The sequence below is a fragment of the Euprymna scolopes genome, chromosome 14, assembly GCF_053919585.1.
Source record: "Euprymna scolopes isolate OS-2025 chromosome 14, ASM5391958v1, whole genome shotgun sequence".
NCBI classification, from domain to species: Eukaryota; Metazoa; Mollusca; class Cephalopoda; order Sepiida; family Sepiolidae; genus Euprymna; species Euprymna scolopes.
Genome location: NC_136495.1, coordinates 54,058,255 through 54,078,622, shown reverse-complemented (window position 1 = coordinate 54,078,622; position 20,368 = coordinate 54,058,255). Strand labels below are relative to the sequence as shown.

The 20,368-nt window shown below is 35.0% G+C and overlaps 1 protein-coding gene across 1 annotated transcript in view; it reads right to left on the bottom strand.

The window, feature by feature from the left end:
- The window catches only part of LOC145293015 (uncharacterized), a 125,075-nt gene that overhangs the window by 102,074 nt on the left and 2,633 nt on the right, over window positions 1–20,368 (bottom strand). The window contains exons 2-4 of the mRNA XM_080139291.1: window positions 9,415–9,629; window positions 7,164–7,247; window positions 483–642 (exon numbers count right to left, since the gene is read on the bottom strand). Of these exons, the coding sequence (XP_079995417.1) occupies window positions 483–642; window positions 7,164–7,247; window positions 9,415–9,603 (433 nt within the window). The 5' untranslated portion in view covers window positions 9,604–9,629. The remainder of the gene's footprint in view (window positions 1–482; window positions 643–7,163; window positions 7,248–9,414; window positions 9,630–20,368) is intronic.

The following is a 20,368-nucleotide window of genomic DNA, read 5'->3' as shown; positions in this document are numbered from 1 at the left end:
GTTTATTGCTAATCGCCTGAGGCACACCTACTGAGAAATGGTGACGGGGCTATCCATGCATTTTTTTGTAGGCCAAAGTGCGCTTCCTCTAGGCGTTTCTTCTTTAATGCAACTTTCCGACACTTGTGTCACTTCATCCCACTGTGAGAAGGAGATATATAAACCAAGAGAGCATAAGGATCCACAAGCTTATTCACTTTTGGAAATTTAACTTAGATTGGTTCCTTTCGAGATGGCTTATCCAACCAAGTATATCATTATAAAGCAAAAGTCGCCTTTTAATTCATCGAATTGTACCAATTCCATGCTAAAGTATATTAGCTTTAAACTTCTTTTATATATTAATTTTAACACATAAATATGAATCACAAATGATTAGATAAAATAAAATAAATTGTTTTAACTAATTTTTTAAAAAACTATATTTCCTTTAAAATAATTTGTGTCGACAAGGGTAATGATTACAGGTTAAAGAGACTCACCTTTCAATTCGTCGAATTTTACCCCTTCCATGGTATAAAAGTCTGTAATTTCCAAGGAAACGTAACGTCCCAGTTTTCTTTTCTTTAAAGATTTTGCTGTTCTGTTTCCGTCGGATTTTTTTAACTCAAACGTTTTGCCACCAACTCCCATAATTCCTGCCTAAAAAAGTAAATACCTTCATTAATTAGCCCATTGCAGCATGTTCAAATAAAGGGTTATTTCATCTTACAGCAAAAATATATTAAACAATTATCCCAAGCATATCTATCATCTGAACGAATAATATACAAAATCAAAACTCATGTGTATATCACATCAACAGGATACAAACAGTAAGCGTCCAGACATGCTGCAGTTTATGAGGTGCTGAATGTCATAACTCGGTAAGCGACACACAAAAAAAAAAAAAACGAGGAAAAATGCTATTAAAGTTTAGTTTGGTGGGTATACTGTGCAGTAGTCGATTTTTACCTAAGTTCTGGTCTGAATTCGACCATAACTATTCTTGTACATATTATAGGAGGCTATGGGGAATAAAATGATATTCTAACTTGATATTTTGCCGCGATGATGCTTATTGAATTATGATATTCAGTGCCTCAGTTATGTTTACAAACTATTTTTTTTTTTTACACAAGTTTATCCTTGCACATGAAGAAGAATAACTTACCTAATCAGAAAACATTGCATGGAAATCTATTAGAAGTTATGTCGCTTCCGCTTTTTCCTTATTGATGAATCCTTTCCTTGACTCTTTCTACTGACAGGATTTCCGGTCCCTGCATGTTTTATGGGTCATATGAGGTGGCTTATAAAAACCCTCACATAAGTGTGCCCTACCTCTTTTTCGCCCCTCCTTTTTTTTTTTTTTTTTGATCCAGCAGCAGAATACGGCTAAGGCTCAGTGGTATATGCCAAAGATGGCAGTCATAAAAACCCAGTCTCCTTCCTACCATTACCGACCTAAACAAGAGTATTTGTGACAAACTCGAGACGACAGTTATAAGTTAGCCATCATTTATCAGAGAATTCCTGTTTGGATTGCTACGAAAAAAGCCAGAATTGAGGGACACACATGTGCCACCTGTTATTCGAACTCTTCACCCCAGATAAATTGTTGTGAAGCACGTTTTTCGCAAGTCTTTGTTTCTGTACAATTAACTTTTTTTCTTGTATCATCCATTTGTTCACCCATTGAAACTGCTTTAAATATTATACACACTTGTTCCTTCTTGCAAATCAACTATCGCCATATTTCTGTTTTAGAGCTTATCCTCGATTTGTTACTGCGTTCTCATGTGTGAAAATTGAACTTTTTCCCAGGGTAAAGTTAATATCAATAAATTTTCAGAATGTTCATTGCAACGATTCAAAATGTACATTTAGAAAAGAAAAATACTTCAAACCAATCACATGCACAAACATACATACATACATACATACATACATACATAAGGTGTTCCAAAAGTAAAGCCTCCTATTTTTTATTCCGCATGAATGGATCAGAGGGGATTGCAAATTGCAATGAGTACAAAACTGAAAGTGTACAATGCAATAGTCCTTTCCTCTTTTTTCTATCGATGTTCGACTTGGACGTTGTAAAGACCTACAAAAATGGGAAAAATTTCATATACGTGCTTTATGTTCTGTCCTTAGGATCAATTAGCAGAACAGCATTACTAATCTTGAGGTCTTGAATCAAGTCAAATCGTCAAACATAGAGTGTATGCTCATCAGGGTTCAACTGCAATGGACTGATCATATTCATTTCCCTGCTAACCAACAATCACGAGGTTGTTTGCTCAGCAACCGACAAAGCTAATATGCTTGCCAGCCGGTTTGCCTCGAACTCCACACTGGACCCTTCCAACCACCCCCTGCCTGACTTTCCTTTGCGGTCAGACGCCACGCTAGATGATCTAAAAATCACCCCTGCTCAGGTACATGCTATCATAAAAAATCTTGACACTTCAAAAGCATGTGGACCTGATCTCATCCCAGCTGTGCTATTAAAAAAATGCTCAGCCGAAGTAGCTCCAGTTCTCTCCAAACTCTCCAACAAATGTCTTAATGAATCATGCTTTCCGGGCTGTTGGAAAACTGCTACTGTGGTACCAATATTCAAGAATTCTGGTGAAAGAACTGACCCATCAAATTATCGCCCCATTAGCCTCCTCCCACTTTTCGACAAAATATTTGAAACCATAATTAACCATGCTCTAGTCCGGCACCTTACAGATGCTAAACTTCTGACTGACAAACAATATAGATTTAGACAAGCCCGTTCCACAGCTGACATCCTCACTGTAATCTCTGAACGTATATACCATTCACTGGACAAAGTGGGGGAGGGCAGAGCGGTAGCTCTAGATATATCTAAGGCTTTTGACAGGGTATGGCACAAGGGTCTCCTCAGGAAAATTAAATCATACGGTATCACTAGTAGAATACTTAGCATAATTACATCCTTCTTAGATAAGAGAAAAATCCAGGTTGTCCTCGACGGTCTGTTGCAATATTTTGGGGTATAATGGGGTATGATCCCACACAGTCGGACGATTCTATCTATAAACAATGCTGCTAGGAACTGATGAATCAAATTAATTTACGTTCTGCTACCAACCAATCAGAAACCAGAATTGCTTCATAAATATTAAACCTTTTCTGGAGCAATTTCACATGTTCTTTTCCGTCTCGACACGGTAAGAATATTTTGTTCTGTGGAACTGTCTACTACAAACAATTATATTGAAAACATTGCCAGGGCCGCTGCGAAAAAGGTAAGCTCTCTCTACTGTGCTAGAAAACTACTGACACCTGAAAGTATCCTGTATCTCTATAAGGCCACCATTCGCCCATGTATGGAGTATTGTTGTCACATCTGGGCTGGTGCATCTACTACTAGTCTCTCACTCCTAGACAAGGTTCAAAAAAGAGTCGCCAATCTGATAGGCTCTGAACTGGCATCTAAGCTTCAGCCTCTGTCCCATCGACGAAACATTGCATCCCTCTGCTTGTTCTACAAGTATTTTAATGGTGAATGCTCTGACGAACTGTAGACACTTGTGACCCCACGACACAGACACCCTCGACAAACCCGACAGGTAGCTAAATCCCACCCCCACACAGTAGAGATCCCTAAATGCAAAAGATCTTTCTACTCCAGTAGTTTCTTCCTCAGAACCGCTAGACTCTGGAATTCCATTCCAGGATCCTGCTTCCCTAACTCTACTGACATGCAGAAGTTCAAGTGCAACGTGAACCGACATCTTGCTGCCCAAATCCCTACATAGTGCCCCAGTAGTTGCTGACCCTGATAGTAGCCCCCAACACCAAAGTGGCAATATGCCTTGTTTGGGGTGAAAATGCAATAAAGAAAAATAAATAAAAAAAATATCATCCAAATGGGAGAATATCACATGCCAAAATGCTTGTTGTACAGAGAACATCAGAAAGAAAAGAAAAACCATGGTTATCAAAAGAAAAAAAAAAACTCCATAAGGACACAGTCAAGACCAATCTAGAGTGGTGTGAACTTGGACCAAAGGAATTGGAGTACCATGCTAGCGAGCCACTGTCCACAAAGCTACTGTCACCTCTGAGAATGCTTGTTGCCAAAGGCTCACTGCTGCCAGAGATCAACACCACAGGGCATCAACAGTAGTGATACAAACTACACACTTTTGGTGCCCCTACTGTTCCAAATCCTGTGTCTCTAGCCTGGGGTTGTACAGTAATCTCCAAAAACACATATGAGTTGCCGAAATGAAACATCTTCTTAAAACACCACAGACTACCAACATATTTTTATATTTTAGAAGGACAACTAGAAAAACTTAATAATAGAAAAAAAAAAGTGAGATATCAAGATAATATATATCGTTTCAACACCTGTACATAATAATATTCTTATCCAACAGTACATACTTTTCCCAGACACTTTTGATAAGGAGGTGATGCCTCGAAATATTAAGGCTGCACTCGACTACACTCTAGAAATTGAGGAAAAAGTAAGTAATAAAAAACATCATTGCTCACAGGTCTCTAAAACACCAGATATTGTCATACGGTTTTTATTTTATTTTTTCCACTTTTTGTTCGGTTTTTCTAGTGTCCACAACTTCCTTTCCGCATTGTCATAGAATGTTCCAAAATATAAAAGTATATTGATACACTGTGTACATTGTTTCATGCAAGCTATAACACTCTCTTGCACACATGCAGCCATTCACACAAACATACACACGTATATATTTTAGAAAAAATGTGACTTGTCGTATTACCCATTCAGCCAAATTGTTGGAATAAGAAAAAAGTGGGTTTCAAAGCCAGTTAAATATAAAAAAAATCACCACTTAGTCTCTTTCTACTCATTATATCGATTCCTTTTAGTTATGTGTATGCGTTTAAAACGGAATTTTCCATGTAAGGGTAAATTAAGTAAGAAAAAGGAAGTTTTCATTGGAGGCTAAGTTATAGGACACGTGTTTGAGAAGTTGCGTCCTGGTAGGAAGTAGCGTGCTAAGAAACCAGATAGATGTCGTGTCTTGAATGTTTGACGCCAAAATGAACAAATGTTTTATGCTCTTCTTGGTCGGGGAAATGCAATCATCTAAATGAACTTGTTAGAAAGAAAATGAAATAAACCAACAAGAAAAAAAAAATATGTTGACCATAGAAAATAATGGATTTGTTGTTCTTTTTTTTTTTTTATTAATTCCATTATTATAACTGCAAAGAGAGAGAGAGAGAGAGAGAGAGAGAGAGAGAGAGAGAGAGAGAGAGAGAGAGAGAGAGAGAGAGAGAAAAGATTAACACTAGTATGATGACGACTACTTTTGCTACTACATAGACATATCATTACCCATTTAGTTGATTACCTACAACATGTCATCAAGACTCCAGTTGTTTTTTGTCAACGAGATGACAGGCTATCAGGTGAATCTGAAAAAAAAAAAGGACCCGCAGAACATTACAAACGACTTATTACTGCCACACAAAGGAAAAAGTTAAGAGAACTTTTGTCATTAATAACTAGGGCTATGATAACAGCATATTTTTATCATTTTTTTGACTCTCGAGTATATATCCCACACAGTTAGACACAGTTAATCAACCGACGACCACATCACTCTATATAAAAGCATATAAGATATCAACAGATACACACTCGAGAGTCAAAACAATGAAAAGAATATGCTGTTGTCATAGCCCTATTAATAACTAGCAGCATATTATCACTGTTGACCAAGAAGAGAATCTATCAGGTGTGTGTATGCAGTATAATGATGTACTGAAGTGAAATCTGGACAATGAGGATTAAGGACATGCGTTGCATGGAGAGAAACGATATGAAAGTTCTTGTGTTTGTAAATGCAGAACAGTTGAGGTAGCAGGTTCAGTTCACAGGGAAGGCAAAGGAAAAAATGGGAAGAAGTGATAAATGTGGATTTGAAATAAAGAAAGCTAAACAGAGGCAGATTATGTATATTTTTTAGATTAGGATTGATAATTATTTGTATTATTGTTCGGACTATTGTTCTCATCTTGATTGTTTTTCTCACAACGTTTTGGCCGATGTATCTCCGACCATCTTCAGGTGCATTCACACTGGATGTTATTGGTGAATGGTGACAAAAATAGGCTTGGAAATATTCGTGTTTTGCATTTCTAACGGCTGTATTCGTTGGGGAAGGAAAAAAAAAATCAAAAGCATTTTTCACCATTCACTATTAACATGCTCGGAGGTTACATCGGCCGAAACGTTGTCAGAGAAACAACGAAGATGAGAACAATAATCTGAACAATTCTTGTGACAACACGCGTGTGGCCCTGACAGATCGCCGACCCCCAACGTCGTGCGTGCCGTGGATTTTTTGTCAACTATTCTTTTAATCGCTGGATCATCATTTTCTTGCTAGCGACTGTTGATGGGAACAATAAAACAAACACAAGAAAAACACAGACGCCGATTCTTCACATACATATCGGTTGGAATCTGGGTGTGTGTGAAACGACCCTGCACATACTGAGGTTCACATTTATCTCTGCTGTTGAAGCTGTCTTCATCGGTTATTTGATTAATTCATCTCTGGTTGTTGCTCTCGATCTGGTCCAAACCATGATCCATCTTCAGAGGCATTCAAACTTCCATCTGCCGCAAATGGCAGCTCATTGTCAACTACTCTTCTCGGCGTCACTATCTGAAGTCCCCCGCCCCAGCTACCCAGAAGCTGCCCTTCCCTCTCTAAGCATCTCATTGATACCCCCGTCAAGTGCCGTTGATTCCCTTTGTTATCTGTTCTGTAGGTTTCTATTGTCATTGTCAAATCTAAAAAGCTCGATCTAAAAATACATATAGATTCATTGTTTGCTATTTCCCATTTCATTGTACATTGTAAGACACTTCCTATCTTTGTCTCAGATCCTTATAGTATCACATTCTAATAATACCAATAGTGATAGGTCCGTTTGGAAGTCAATTTTTTAAAGCCGTCGAACATATGCCAGCATGTAAAACAGGCATTAAAACAAATATGATGATGATGATAATGATGATGTAACATTTCCTGAATGTTGTGTCAAAATTATTATGAGAAAAAATCCTTACAAGTTCAGGTAAAACTATTAACTTTTATAGGTTGAGGCTTCATTTGATAAAAAAAAAAGTAGATACTTACAATGCGGAAATTTTCTGGTTTATTGTCTTTTGATTTCAGCATAAATGTTGCTTTTTCATTGAGGTTATGATAGAGCAAGGATTGCTGAAATTAAAGAATCCAGAATATAAAAATGGACATAGTAAAAAGATTAAGAGGAAGAGGAGAGCAAGGAAACATCTCTATTTATGTAAAGTTAGGTATATGAATATATTTATATTGTAGGACTGACCTGAGTCACCCCTAAAACCCAAAAAGTTGGACGAAAATAATACTATTCCTCAAAAATGGGAAGAAAAGGCGAATGGAAATCCGTGTGAAATATATATTTACAATAATATAAAACGTGTACAATTGAGATGGGAGGGGTATGAGAACGATTACCATTCTCATATATTTTACATATATTTTATATATATATTTTATATATACTTTGCATATATTTTACACGAATTTCTATTCGCCTTTCTTCCCCCTTTTTTTTTACTTGTATATCTCCGAGTATTTGCTCTTGTGTGATAATTTAATTAATTTTTTTTTGCATCTTAATATATTCAACGATTAACTCCTGATAAGTTTGTTAGTGAAAGAGGCCCCTAAGATTCGTTTATATACGGCACAATCACGTTGACACACCGGTTCTCGCCAGATTACCGAAGTTAAGCAATGTTGAGCATAGCCAGTACCAGATGGGTAATCATTTGGGAAGGCAAGGTGCTGTATGTACCGCTAGGTAAAGTACCAGGTTGAGAAACTGGCATGGCCTATCCTTCTCTCGAGGGTAGATGGGACTCTCTTACGCTGTGGTAGGCACCCCATCTAGGCGTCACAATAAAAAATAACATTGATACTCCTGCCGAAGCATCAAGTATTCAGATTTGAATTACACTAGAAACTCGTGTAGTGAGTTCAATCTTGCCTGCGGCCGCGCTGGATGGATGGAAGATTTGTTTGTATATTATTTTCAAAGCACTGTATAGTTTTTGTACTGTTAAAATGTTGTTTATGTTTATGTACATCAAATTAAAAAATTTATTGTGCATATATATATATATATATATATATATATATATATATATATATATATATATATGTGTGTGTGTGTGTGTGTGTGTGTGTGTGTGTGTGTGTGTGTGTGTGTGTACTAGCAAGCTGCCCGGTATTGCCCAGTCATAAAATATGCTTAAATATGATATTTTGATTAATGCAGATTTTGTATTTATTATTATATTATATTAAACTCAATATATAAAGTTAAAAAAAAATGAATAATGCGCCACTGCCAAGAATCGAAACCAAAACGCTTAGCTTACGATTTACTTTTTCCTTTAACGGTAATGCCTGAGCTATGAAGACATGTTTGCTGTGAGACTAAAAATTAAAACATAAACCACTAGCTATTGTTACGCATGCATATTCGTAATGTTGTTCGACCATCACCTGGTGAATTTTATTTTTTTAATTTTCACACTTTTCACCGATTTTCCCCGGCTAAAACTCAAATATAAAGTTTCGCATGGGTTTGAATACCCTATATAATAAGTTTCATGTCTGTAGATCAAAAACTGACAGAGAAGTTTGGAAGGTAAAAATCTTTTTAACAAATAAAAATACGCATAGATTAATACATAAAAAGAAAGAGGTTTGTGTTTACTATAACCTTTTTACGCAAATATTACGCAAGTATAAATCATGTAGAATATCTGCATGAATATAATTACACGTAATAGATGATCATCCCATAAGAAAACTTACACGTAATAGATGATCATCCCATAAGAAAACTGAAAAAACTAATAGGGAATTAATTAAAATGAATCTTTAAAAGAATATGCAAATTAGCTAGATCTTTTGCCGGTGAATGCAATTTCATGACCCATATATATAACAAAGATGTATTTTATCTGTTCTGCAGATGCTGCACTTAGGATAATTTGTACCAATCAATGGAGGGGAAACTCTATACTGGGACAATTATTATTTTTGCTCAGAACCAGAGTGCCCCCTTTTTACCCTATTCTTAGAGGAGCTGGTTTTCTCCCACATTAAAAAACGGCCTTGTGCCTAATTTGCTTTGGTGGGAAAGCAAATAAATACAATAAAAGTAAAAAGGGCCTTTAATATGAATATCAATACACAAAAAATAAAAAAGATAAAAGTATAGATAGAAGAAGATATATAGATATAGAAGAGAAGATAGATAGATAGATAGATAGATAGATAGATAGATAGATAGATAAATTGATGTATATATATATATTGCAAATCTTACCTCTTTATCAAGATGTGCTGTATCGATGAGTTTTGGTTTCCCCTCATGGTCCTCCCTGACGACATACAAAGGAATGTTCACTTCCATTTGCGTGTTTCGGATAAACCAGATATTTTCTCTGGAAAGACTGTTGTTTCCAAGCACGATTTGCATCTTCATCGGCATACGATCAACTTGTTTCAGTTTCATCTTTATTTGAAGACGTATAGTCTCTCCTGGTGAAAAGAGAGCTTCAGAAAATAACAACAAAAAGATGGAACAATCTTCATCGTTTTTCATAATCGCATTTTTGCTTTTGCCTTAGCATTTTACAAACAGACATCTTATATTTTTGCTTGTAGAGCCCCAATAAACAACATATCCATCAAATGCCACGGTTATTCACATTTATACCGAAGACGACTAAGGTCTTATGTATGACATGAAAAGAAACTTGAATTTTAGGAAGATCTCTATCATTCCAGAGCAACTGGACTTATGAAAAATAATTTCAGAAACTACCTGCCAAATATACCCTGTGAACCAAGTGCAAGAGAGATTCAAACAATTGCACTTAAAGGGACGGTCAAAATCTTTAAAATATCTTTTGCTTGGAATATCGTAAGATAGCGGGTGAATGTTTGACATCTGGTAGGATGCCCCATCCCCAGCTTGAACAAACTGATAAAAAAAAAAAAAGAAGTAAAAAATCCATCCCAGGACGATTATAAGCAATAAGTATAAAATTAGTTTAAAATTCTAATTTTTTTTCCAACCTCAAATGATAAAATTTACAACAAAAATAATGCGCTCAGGTTACTCCCCTGTTATCTAGAAAAGATATTCCATAAATCATAATATTAAGTTCAATAGTTTAAGATTTTACCAAACACATACATATTATTAGCGGTCACACATGCACACCGATCCTTTTTAAAATGTATTACTTAATATAACTCAAAATTTGATGTAGAACAGTTCTTTGTCCTGTTAAATTTTTGTAACTAACTCATTTTAAACAGGTGCTAGTTTGGATCGGAATGGTAACGTTTGCCAGAAAACAATGTGCCCGCATTACTTACCAGGTTTCCAAGAATATATATTTCAAAATTCATAATAACCGGGTCATAAAAACCTTTAAAAAAACTTATATATATATATATATATATATATATATATATATATATATATATATATATATATACACCCTCTTAATTGTTAACAATACAAAAACTAATGTGCTCATATTACTCACTGTGTTGCCAAGAATATTTATTCTAAAATTCATAATATAATAATCTGCTCATTAGTTTGAGATTACTATATATATATATATATATACTAGCAAAAGTCCACGTCGTTGATTGGGTTCAAAAACAGCCTACAGAAAATGGACTCTGATTTATGAAAGTAGGATAGGTTATGAAAAGGAAGGGTTGTAAAGAGATATAATAGTCAACTATATAGGAGCCTACTCGTGACCACACACACACACACACACACACACACACACACACACACACACACACACACACACAAACGTTCAGCTTTATATTATAGATATATAGTCATCCACATACAGCACTGTTTTGCTGTTTCACAGCTCATCAGTGCGGCTAGACAGACAACTATTTCAAGCCAGGATTGAAACCCGACCGTCTGTAAAAAGATAAGTAAAGTTACATAGAACTTTATTATATTATCAGATCAATAAGGACGAAAGTGAGAGGGAAATGGAAAACAAAACTCTTTTCGAAGCTAAATACTTTTTAGCAGAAGAGAAGAAAAGGCGGCATTATACAAAGATAGGAGTAAAAAAATACACCCAATTCAACGACATTTAGATTAGAAATGATGAGAACCATTTAGCTTCAAAATGCCATGGCCTAAAGAGTTTTTTTCTACTTCCCTTTTACTTTTATCTTTATTAACCTGAAAATATATTACAGTTCTATGTAACTTTACTCCTTATCTTTTTAATTTAATTTACGAATTGCTCCTCTTAACCTGGTAGAGATTTTCCTATCCTGATAGGTTTGTTTTATTATTGAGAAAATATTTTTTCAGGCTCATTTATTATATATAATCGCTTGTCACATTAAGAAAGAGTCCCAACAGGTTCAACGTCGCAAATTAATTCTTCTGGTTGAGAATGAAGGGAATAACCCAGCCAGCATAGAAGTTTTATGGGATGACTTGTTGGAAGGAGTTAATTTTACAAAAGAAATATATACTGCTTTGTTTGAGAGGAAGTGTTGCCATAGGATATAGAGGATGCAATGCAGGAAGGGGTAATAAAAAATGTCCAATCGTTTAACATTGTCAACTTTCATTAGTCAAGACTTGCTGCCACAAAGGAGGATCATTCACACCAATTCTTATTAGATCCTTACTTTAGTGCTCCACCTTAACTTAGATCTTGACCAGAGCCGGAAATTGAGTTGACAGAAGACATGATGTGCAAAGTTCATTCTTAACCAGTGGCTGTGATGATAGCACCAATCACTTGACAATCAAGGGCCCTTGATGACAAGCGCCATTTTATAAGAAAGTGGCAATTTGGTCAGCTGTGGCATCATCACTAGAGTACCAAGTAAGTAGGTATCACCAAAGATGTAGAATATGTGTACTGGATATTTGGTCATTTGGTTTGCTGCAGAAAAGTTGAAAAGTCTTTCACTATTAGCATATTGATCTCCAATCACAAATCGTTTGAGAACATTGTAGAATAAGAAAGACAAAAGTCTCATTCAAACATTTAATAACAACTTTAATGATTATTTTCTGTTAGTATGATTTGTATCGAAAAGTCATGGAAAGAGTTCATATGTATGGATATTGATGAATGATTAGACAAACCTGCTGAAAGAGAAAGTTCATGGATACATGATGAAGGTTGTAGTAGAAGCATGCGTCCACGTATGCGTGTGTTGGCACTAACCCTATTCAGGTTTTAATGGCTTCCTCCGAAGAAGGAAGTTCCATGCGAGTATGAAATTCACAAGCGGTCCCCAGTCACATGTATATCCTTGTCAGGGGAGACGACGATGTTAGGTTTTTGCAACTCTTGCAGGGAGGTGCCAATGTCCTCCTACATACAGTGCCTGGAATTCCCAAATTGGTCACCCATTTTAGTAAGGACCAGGCTCAACGTTGCTTAACTTCAGTGATTAGATAGGAACCGATGTGTCAACGTGATTATGCCGTATATATATCCATGTATGGACAGAAACAAAAGATTAGAGAGTCCTGTGGGAGAAGGAGTTCATGCATGTACCACATTGAAGTCTGTGTACGGAGATAGCCATGTTGGTTTGTTTGTCTTCTTGTCAACCCAAGATCAAAGATCCAGGCGAAGTTGTGTACGAGCCTTTTTCAAGTCTCACACAAAACACACATTCATATTTCAAGCTGTCATATACATACGCGCACACAAACATACGCGCCCACGTCCACACATGTACACATATTCACGTTCGCGTACATACACTCACATTCACGTATATATACACACACGCTTACGTATACACATGTACTCACACACGCGAACACGAACACACACATGGACGACGTCACTTCCGCTTTCTAAGGAAATACACATGCGCAAAAGACACTCCAGAAGCGAGTATAAAACATGGAGAAAAACTGCTTCTAATCCTCTTTTTAGGACCAACTCTCAACTAGAGAGGTTGGGCGAACAAGCCGCCGCCGTTTCGGCGCGCGCGCACGCGCACCTCACGCCCACTTCCTACTATGTATGGGGCACGAGCTAATGACTGTATGTATACATTCTCCCTCTTTCTCTCTCCATCTACTACTGGCCACTAAGAACACCTTTGCGTAGCTGACTACTAACTGATGACAACTCTAATATCCACTCGTTGTCTACACGCTGGACTACCATTCTCAATTTTCCTACAACATTTATTTCTCTTCCCACGCGCGAACAAACAATAGTGACCCGAACTTGAGATGAAAACACATTTCCTATTCTTGCTACAACACCAGTCCTGCAACGGACATTGGTTACATACGCGCGGACATGTTATAACTAAAATGTTCATTTCTTTCAACAGCAAATAAACAACGTTTATCTTATCCATTACTTGAGTCTTTGTTTCCTTCAATTCCCATTCGTTTCATTATTCTTTTGTAACGGGATTGGGGTATTTATATATCCTAGTCCCCTACAGTTGTGCCCAAATAGAGGAGTGTGTTGTCTGGTGAGAGCAGGGAAGAAAGGAAGGGAATTACTGTGGTTTTAACCTTTTATAAACCCAGTCATTTAATCAACTCGCCTGAGTGAGGTCCTTGATTGGACAAGCTAGAAAGGAAGTTGACTGCTACAACCAATCAACCAATCAACAATCTATCTATATATATATATATAAAAGTAAACGTGTCTGTGTGTCTGTCTGTCTGTGTGTCTGTGTACATTTCCCTATGCAATAACTCTGTCAATTTTTAGTCTACAGACTCGAAATTTGATATACAGGGTACTGAGATTTGAGAAAATCGATGTGATCGGTTTTCGGACAGAAATTTGGCTGTTAAGGGGTCAAAGTTCAACGATTTGACCTTTGAGAACTCTATCAAACTCCTCCGACAATTTTGAGTCTAAACACTTGAAATTTTAGATATAGGTTCCTTGAATATGGATCTAACTTAATAATTTGATTTGAGCCCTAAACAATAAATGTTTCGGGGGTCATAATAGAGGTCAAAGTTAAAAAATTCAGCTGCTTTTTTTTTTTTTTTTTTTGCTCAGCATACACATCCAAACATCCCGGGCAACGCCAGGCACCCATGCTAGTATAAAAGTGAACGTGTCTGTGTGTCTGTGTACATATCTCTACGTGTCTGTGTGTCTGTGTACATATCTCTACGCATTAACTCTGTTAATGTTTAGTCTACAGACTCGAAATTTGATATACGATTTGGGAAAATCAATGTGATCAGTTTTTGGTCAGAAATTTGGCTGTTAAAGGGTCAAAGTTCAACGATTTGACCTCCTCCGACAATTTTGTGTCTAAACACTTGAAATTTTAGATATAGGTTCCTTGGACACGGATCTAACTTAATAGATTGATTTGAGACCCAAACAATAAATGTTAAGGGGTCCTAATAAGGATCAAAGTTAAAAAAAATTGGCCTCTTTTTTTTTTTTTTTGCTCAACATACACCCTAACCCAAACCCTACACCTCCAAACACCCGCAACCAACAGCAATGTCAAGGTCGAACAACCAACAGCAATGTCAAGGTCGAACAACCAGTGTCCCTTGAATTGTTCGCCTATCTTTGTCGTCTGCTACGGAGTATCTAATCTTTACTTGATCCTAAATTTTTAATCCTTCAAAGCAGTAAATTTTGTTTGATGTGAACAAAAGTAAAAAAAAAAAAAATGTTTTAGTTCCAAACTGAAAAGTTTTCTCAAGCGTCCCTGGTGTATCAAAGAACATTTTGATCTGTTTATTTTATAGTGCATACTTAACACCTAACTGGTGTTCTACACAAACCATATAAGTTCTTTCATTATCATGGATTGAAAAAGTGTACCTAGAATTATCACATATCTGGTTAAAAGATTTGACCGAATATTAAAAAAAAAAAAGAAAAAATGTTTTATTTATTTTTAATTAGATAATTATCTACAAATGAACAGACTAATTCCTATTTCAGTCACCAAAATTATTTGGAGTGAAATTAGTTTTAGCATTATTCGCAAAACATATATTTTATTCAAACTATGGTTTAGTAAAAAAAAAAAAAAAAAAAAAAAAAAATTTTTTTTTAAATCTCGTAGACGTACACCTAAAAAGCATGTGTAAATGAACGCCATACCGAAAAAATAAAGTAGCCGTCTTTATAAACAAGTGGATGCTAGCTATTAAAAAAAAAAAAAAAGCAATAAAAATCACAGCTCAAATTCATAAAGATGGCGACTACATTTTTTTTTTCGACAGCTTTCATTTAGTCGTTTCACGTGTACGGTGTAACATGCTATGGCTTGTTTTTTATCATTTCTTTTAAAAACATGGTTTTAGTAAATAAAAACTTTAGGAACAATGTCAAAACTCATTTCCCTAAATAATTTAGGAAAATATTCAGATACGTTACAACAGAACACCGAACACTCTAATTTGTTTTTTTTAGGGGTAATCGAGGTCGCTGACAACGAATCTGATACTCCAACAGGGGGCAAATTTTCCGTTTGCATGGTATTAAGCTCTGAACCCACGAACTACCTTCCGCCATTTTACAGCTTCCGTTTACGCTACGTGTGCGCGCGGCAGCATAAACGACGGCTTGCTTCACCTAGCAAACTGCCTTCTCACATGGCGTACCAATCTTCCGCGGAATATTTAAAATTAGATGAAAACGAAATAAAGCAAGAAAAGAAAAGCACACTAAGTTGGGGGGGGGTAATTTAATTAGAAAAAATTTTTTTTTTTTCAGAACATAGAATTTTCTAATTTTTAAAAATACATTATAGCACTTTTTGGGTGAAAATTTTTAAATTAGCTGATAAAGAAATAAAACAAGAAAAGGAAAGCACTCCAAGTTGGGTGGGTGGGAGGGTAATTTAATTGCTTTTGTTTTCCTGGAACATAGAATTTTCAAATTTTCAAAAAGTAACATACCGACATTTACCAATTATTATCGCGCCCCTAATGTAAACAGTAAAATCTTCGAAAAATGTTAAATGGTGTTCTAATTTGTAAATGTTGGTGTGTTACTTACGAAAAAACGGTTAACTAAACTGCAGAAGCACCTATTAAGCCACATAAGTTCTATAATTGAATCCCCCTCCCACAAAAAAAGAACGGAAAACATAAAAATGCTTGGTGCTTATGTTTTTGTAAACCGCATTAAAAACTATGTGAGACAAAAAAAAAAGGTCCCCCAATTTGTTGTACTGTTCTTTAATTGTAAGTCATTAAGAAATGTCAGTCCGTAATTTTTTTATTGGTACGCCGTGTGAGAAGGCTGTTTGCTACGTGACTGATATATGAATTTCATTTATTTTTTATTTGCCAGTTTAAAGGCCTCAAAATTAGTTTCAAACGTACAAGTATCTGATGTAAACATTGTATAAGGCATGCTTAAAAATAAAATGATCCTCACGATATTCTAAATTGATTTTGAAGTCTAAATTGATGAAAAATAATTTTTAGTCAGAAGCATACAAAGGCACATGTATATTATTTTTATTTGTGTTAATATGCATGAAATGTTTAGTATATAGAATAATGGATAAACATGAAACATACTAGTAGAAATGACACCCACCATTAAGCAGAACCTAAATATTTCGGTAAACTTTAACGACCTTGACCATTTGATATAAATAAGCTTTATTGGAAAGAAAACAGAGCTTATATCTCAGTTCTTCCATTTTGCTTGAGACCTCATTCCATCTTCTAAATCCCCTCGTGTATGCAATATATATGCACGTTTCATTGAAGAGCAGAGACAACTCTTGTTTGTTTCTCTTACGATCCATTTTTTTCTTTTTCACGGGCTAGTTTCCGAACATTCTGTTTGAGTGTAAAAAGAAATTTGTCGTTTTCGCAAACGTTTTCAGCCTCCATAAGTCGTCCTCAGGCGAATGATGAAAAAATCGTCTTTCCATTTTATTCGTTTTTCCATTCAATTAATTACCTTATTTTTATTTTTTATTATTTTTTCATCATTCGCCTGAGGACGAATTATGGAGGTCAAAAACGTTCGTGAATACGGCAAATTTATTTTTACACTTGAACAGAATAGTCGGAAACTAGTCTGTCAAAAAGAAAAAATGAATTGTAAGAGAAACAAACAAGCGTTGTCTCTGCTCTTCAATGAAAAGTGCATAAAGGAGAAAACACTGTCCAAATATACTAATATATATATATATACTAATATATATATATATATATATATATATATATATATATATATATATATATACTAATAGCCAAAGAAAAATTATTAAACAAAAGACTAGATGTAATCCACGGGTGTTTGCACAGAAACAAATATTTAATTTCACGCACTAAAGCAGATTATAGGAAAAAAAATGCAAGGGAGGTAATCCTAGATAAAAATGATACCACGAGAGTGACCTCCCCTGCATCGGGTAATATAATCCAAATTCAAACACTAAGCAAAGAAACAATATTAAAATAAACACGCATAAATATAGGAATAAAATTATATAAAATTATATGATAATTGGAAAAAAACAAATAGGAAAAACAGGGAAAATTAAAACAAAAATAAATAATTAATAAATAAAAATAAAAATACGAAAGTACAGGTTAAAATGGAAAACTATCTTTACATAACCCCAAAAGATGGAGGAAGTGAGGAAGCATGGCTGTGGAAATCTTTTTACCCGAATACGATGTCCAGCATGTTAAAAATATACCATTTGTTGTACAAATCTAATGGATAAACATCTGAAGAAGTTGGTGAGGACAGGATATTTCTACGGAAGCATAAATCGTAAAATTGCCAACTCATTAATGAAACGGCTATAATGGAAAAATCCAGGAAATAAATGAAGGTTATAAAAAAGAAAACGTGAGTCTTTGAATTCTCAACAAAATTTTGCACTATATATATATATATATATATATATATATATATATATATATATATATATATATAATATGCATCAAGTGCGCTTGAAACCAAATCACAACGTAATATTAAGAAAATAAACAAATATTTTACTTGTTTGAAATTCATCATAAATATATTTCGGAGGTAAACTCCCTCTTCAGTGTGTTGTTTTGTTTCTTTTTTTCTTTTTCTTCTTCCTTGCCATGTTGTAAATTTGGAGCAAGAAGTCTGTTTGTATAGAGCCGTGCGTTGTATCTGGCTGTTGTATTTGGAAATGTTTGAACTGAGCGTAGGTAATGCGGGAATAACGTCAAGAATGAGAGTTCAATAGAAATGTTGTTTTAATTTTAAACTTGAACTTCATTTGGAATATCTTTTTGACATATACATTTCTTATCAACTTTTATAGAAATATGACTTCTCTCATATTTTGATGTTTTTAATTTTTAATCTAACCAGCAAAATTAAAGCTTGCCTATAAATATTATTTTGTTAACTATTTTTCCTCTGAGGATAAGAACCATTCTTTGAAACTGCATGGAATAAGGAAATTTAAAGTTTTCAACTTGCATTATTTGTTGTATAATAAATGTTGTTAATTCTATTTTACAAAGTTTAAATTCATTTTCTTATATCAATGCTCCATCTCAAATAATGAGCTTTTTCATCTGATTAAAATTGTCCTATAAATATTAGTATTAATATTTATACTCGCTTTAAGTTTACAGAATTATTCAGTTTGTAAACTGGAATTTTCAGCCAACTAGCCAAATAGTATAACAGTTAGAAGTGCTGACTGTCGCCGAGGCGGTCAAGCTTCAATCCTGGCTTGAGGTAGTTGCTAGTCTAGCCGCACTAAAGAGCTGTGATACAGCAAAACAGTCTTTCTGTGGATGACTATAAATGCTCCCTATCTTGGGTTGAGCGTATTGAGGAGTGAAATAACTATAATTCTCTAGCATATAAAACAATGCTCTTTATGTAAACAGAGCTTGGACAATGTTTCTTTCAGTTTGGACAATGTTTAATCACTGTAATTTCTCATATCATCTTAGCATCAGCCAAACATCGTAAAGTTTACAAGCGCTGACTATCGCCTTGGTGGTCGAGTTTCAACCCTGGCTTAAGGTAGTTGCTAGTCTAGCTGCACTGAAGAGTTGTGATACAGTGAAACAGTCTGTGTGTCGATGACTATATACATATATATATATATATATATATATATATATATATATATATATATATATTGCAATAAAATTAAGGTGAAAAATAAATTTTCAGCTGTAAGGATAACCTATCTAGATAAAAATGGACGACCTAGTTAAGAGAAGCGATAAAATTAAAACTTTTTTGATATGCATAAATGTACATTTTTTGCAAAAGGAGCACTTATACATATTTCTTCTGTGAGAATTTCCATATTCAAGAGCCTGGATTCGGATTACCTCTTCAGATTACTTCTTTGGTGCCTTTTCATCTCTTGACATTAGCTTTGAAAACTGTACGAAAATAGTTCTGTGGCAAGAAACTCTGATTATAAAAATTTTGCCTGACAGCACACTCAAGAAGAACGAAAAGTTTTTCTTTGCTGTGGTATTAAACCGAGTTCTTGCTCTGAATGTCTTAAAAGGAAGAATGAGAGATTGGAGCTCAGTCGAGCACCTGCCATGAAAATATCGATAGAGGAGAGAGAGAGAGACTAGCAACGTCTCTTCTGTGAGAAAGGTACTGTAATCCCCGACTAGATTTTGAAGTTGATTTTGAATTCTGTCGATGTGGTAGCGGAGCTGCATCCTGATGCACAGAGAGCCTCTGTTAGCCGCTAAGTAAGCTAGTTCAATGGAAGCATGATTATGAATTTCCCGCTCGTGATTTTGTCTGGATGGAAAAAAAAAAGAATGGCATTGGATCATCAATTGCTGGAAAATTGGTGTTGTACCTGTACGAGCAAATGAAGATAGAATTGGAAAGAGAAACTCACCGTGACAAGTATGAAAAGACAGGATTATGGATAAAATGTACATGTTTTTTACATCCATTGCGCAGTTGTTCGGATGAGAGACGATAAGTTGGCAAATCTCCAAAATTAACTAACAAAAAATTCGTAATTTTTATCTTTTAAAACAGGAAACAAGTCACGTGACTGATTTACTATCCCATAATTTCGAACAGTTTCAGTTTCATACATAAAAAAATATCGGCAGTATCAGTTATGATTCTCCATATCTAACTTCGTAATATATAGCCTTGTATATATATATTCACAACAGACAACTTATGTTCATATCTATGTTGATATTTAATATCTAATATAGAAAATTATCTTGTCGGATTTTCAAATTTCGAACAGTTTCAGTTTCATACATA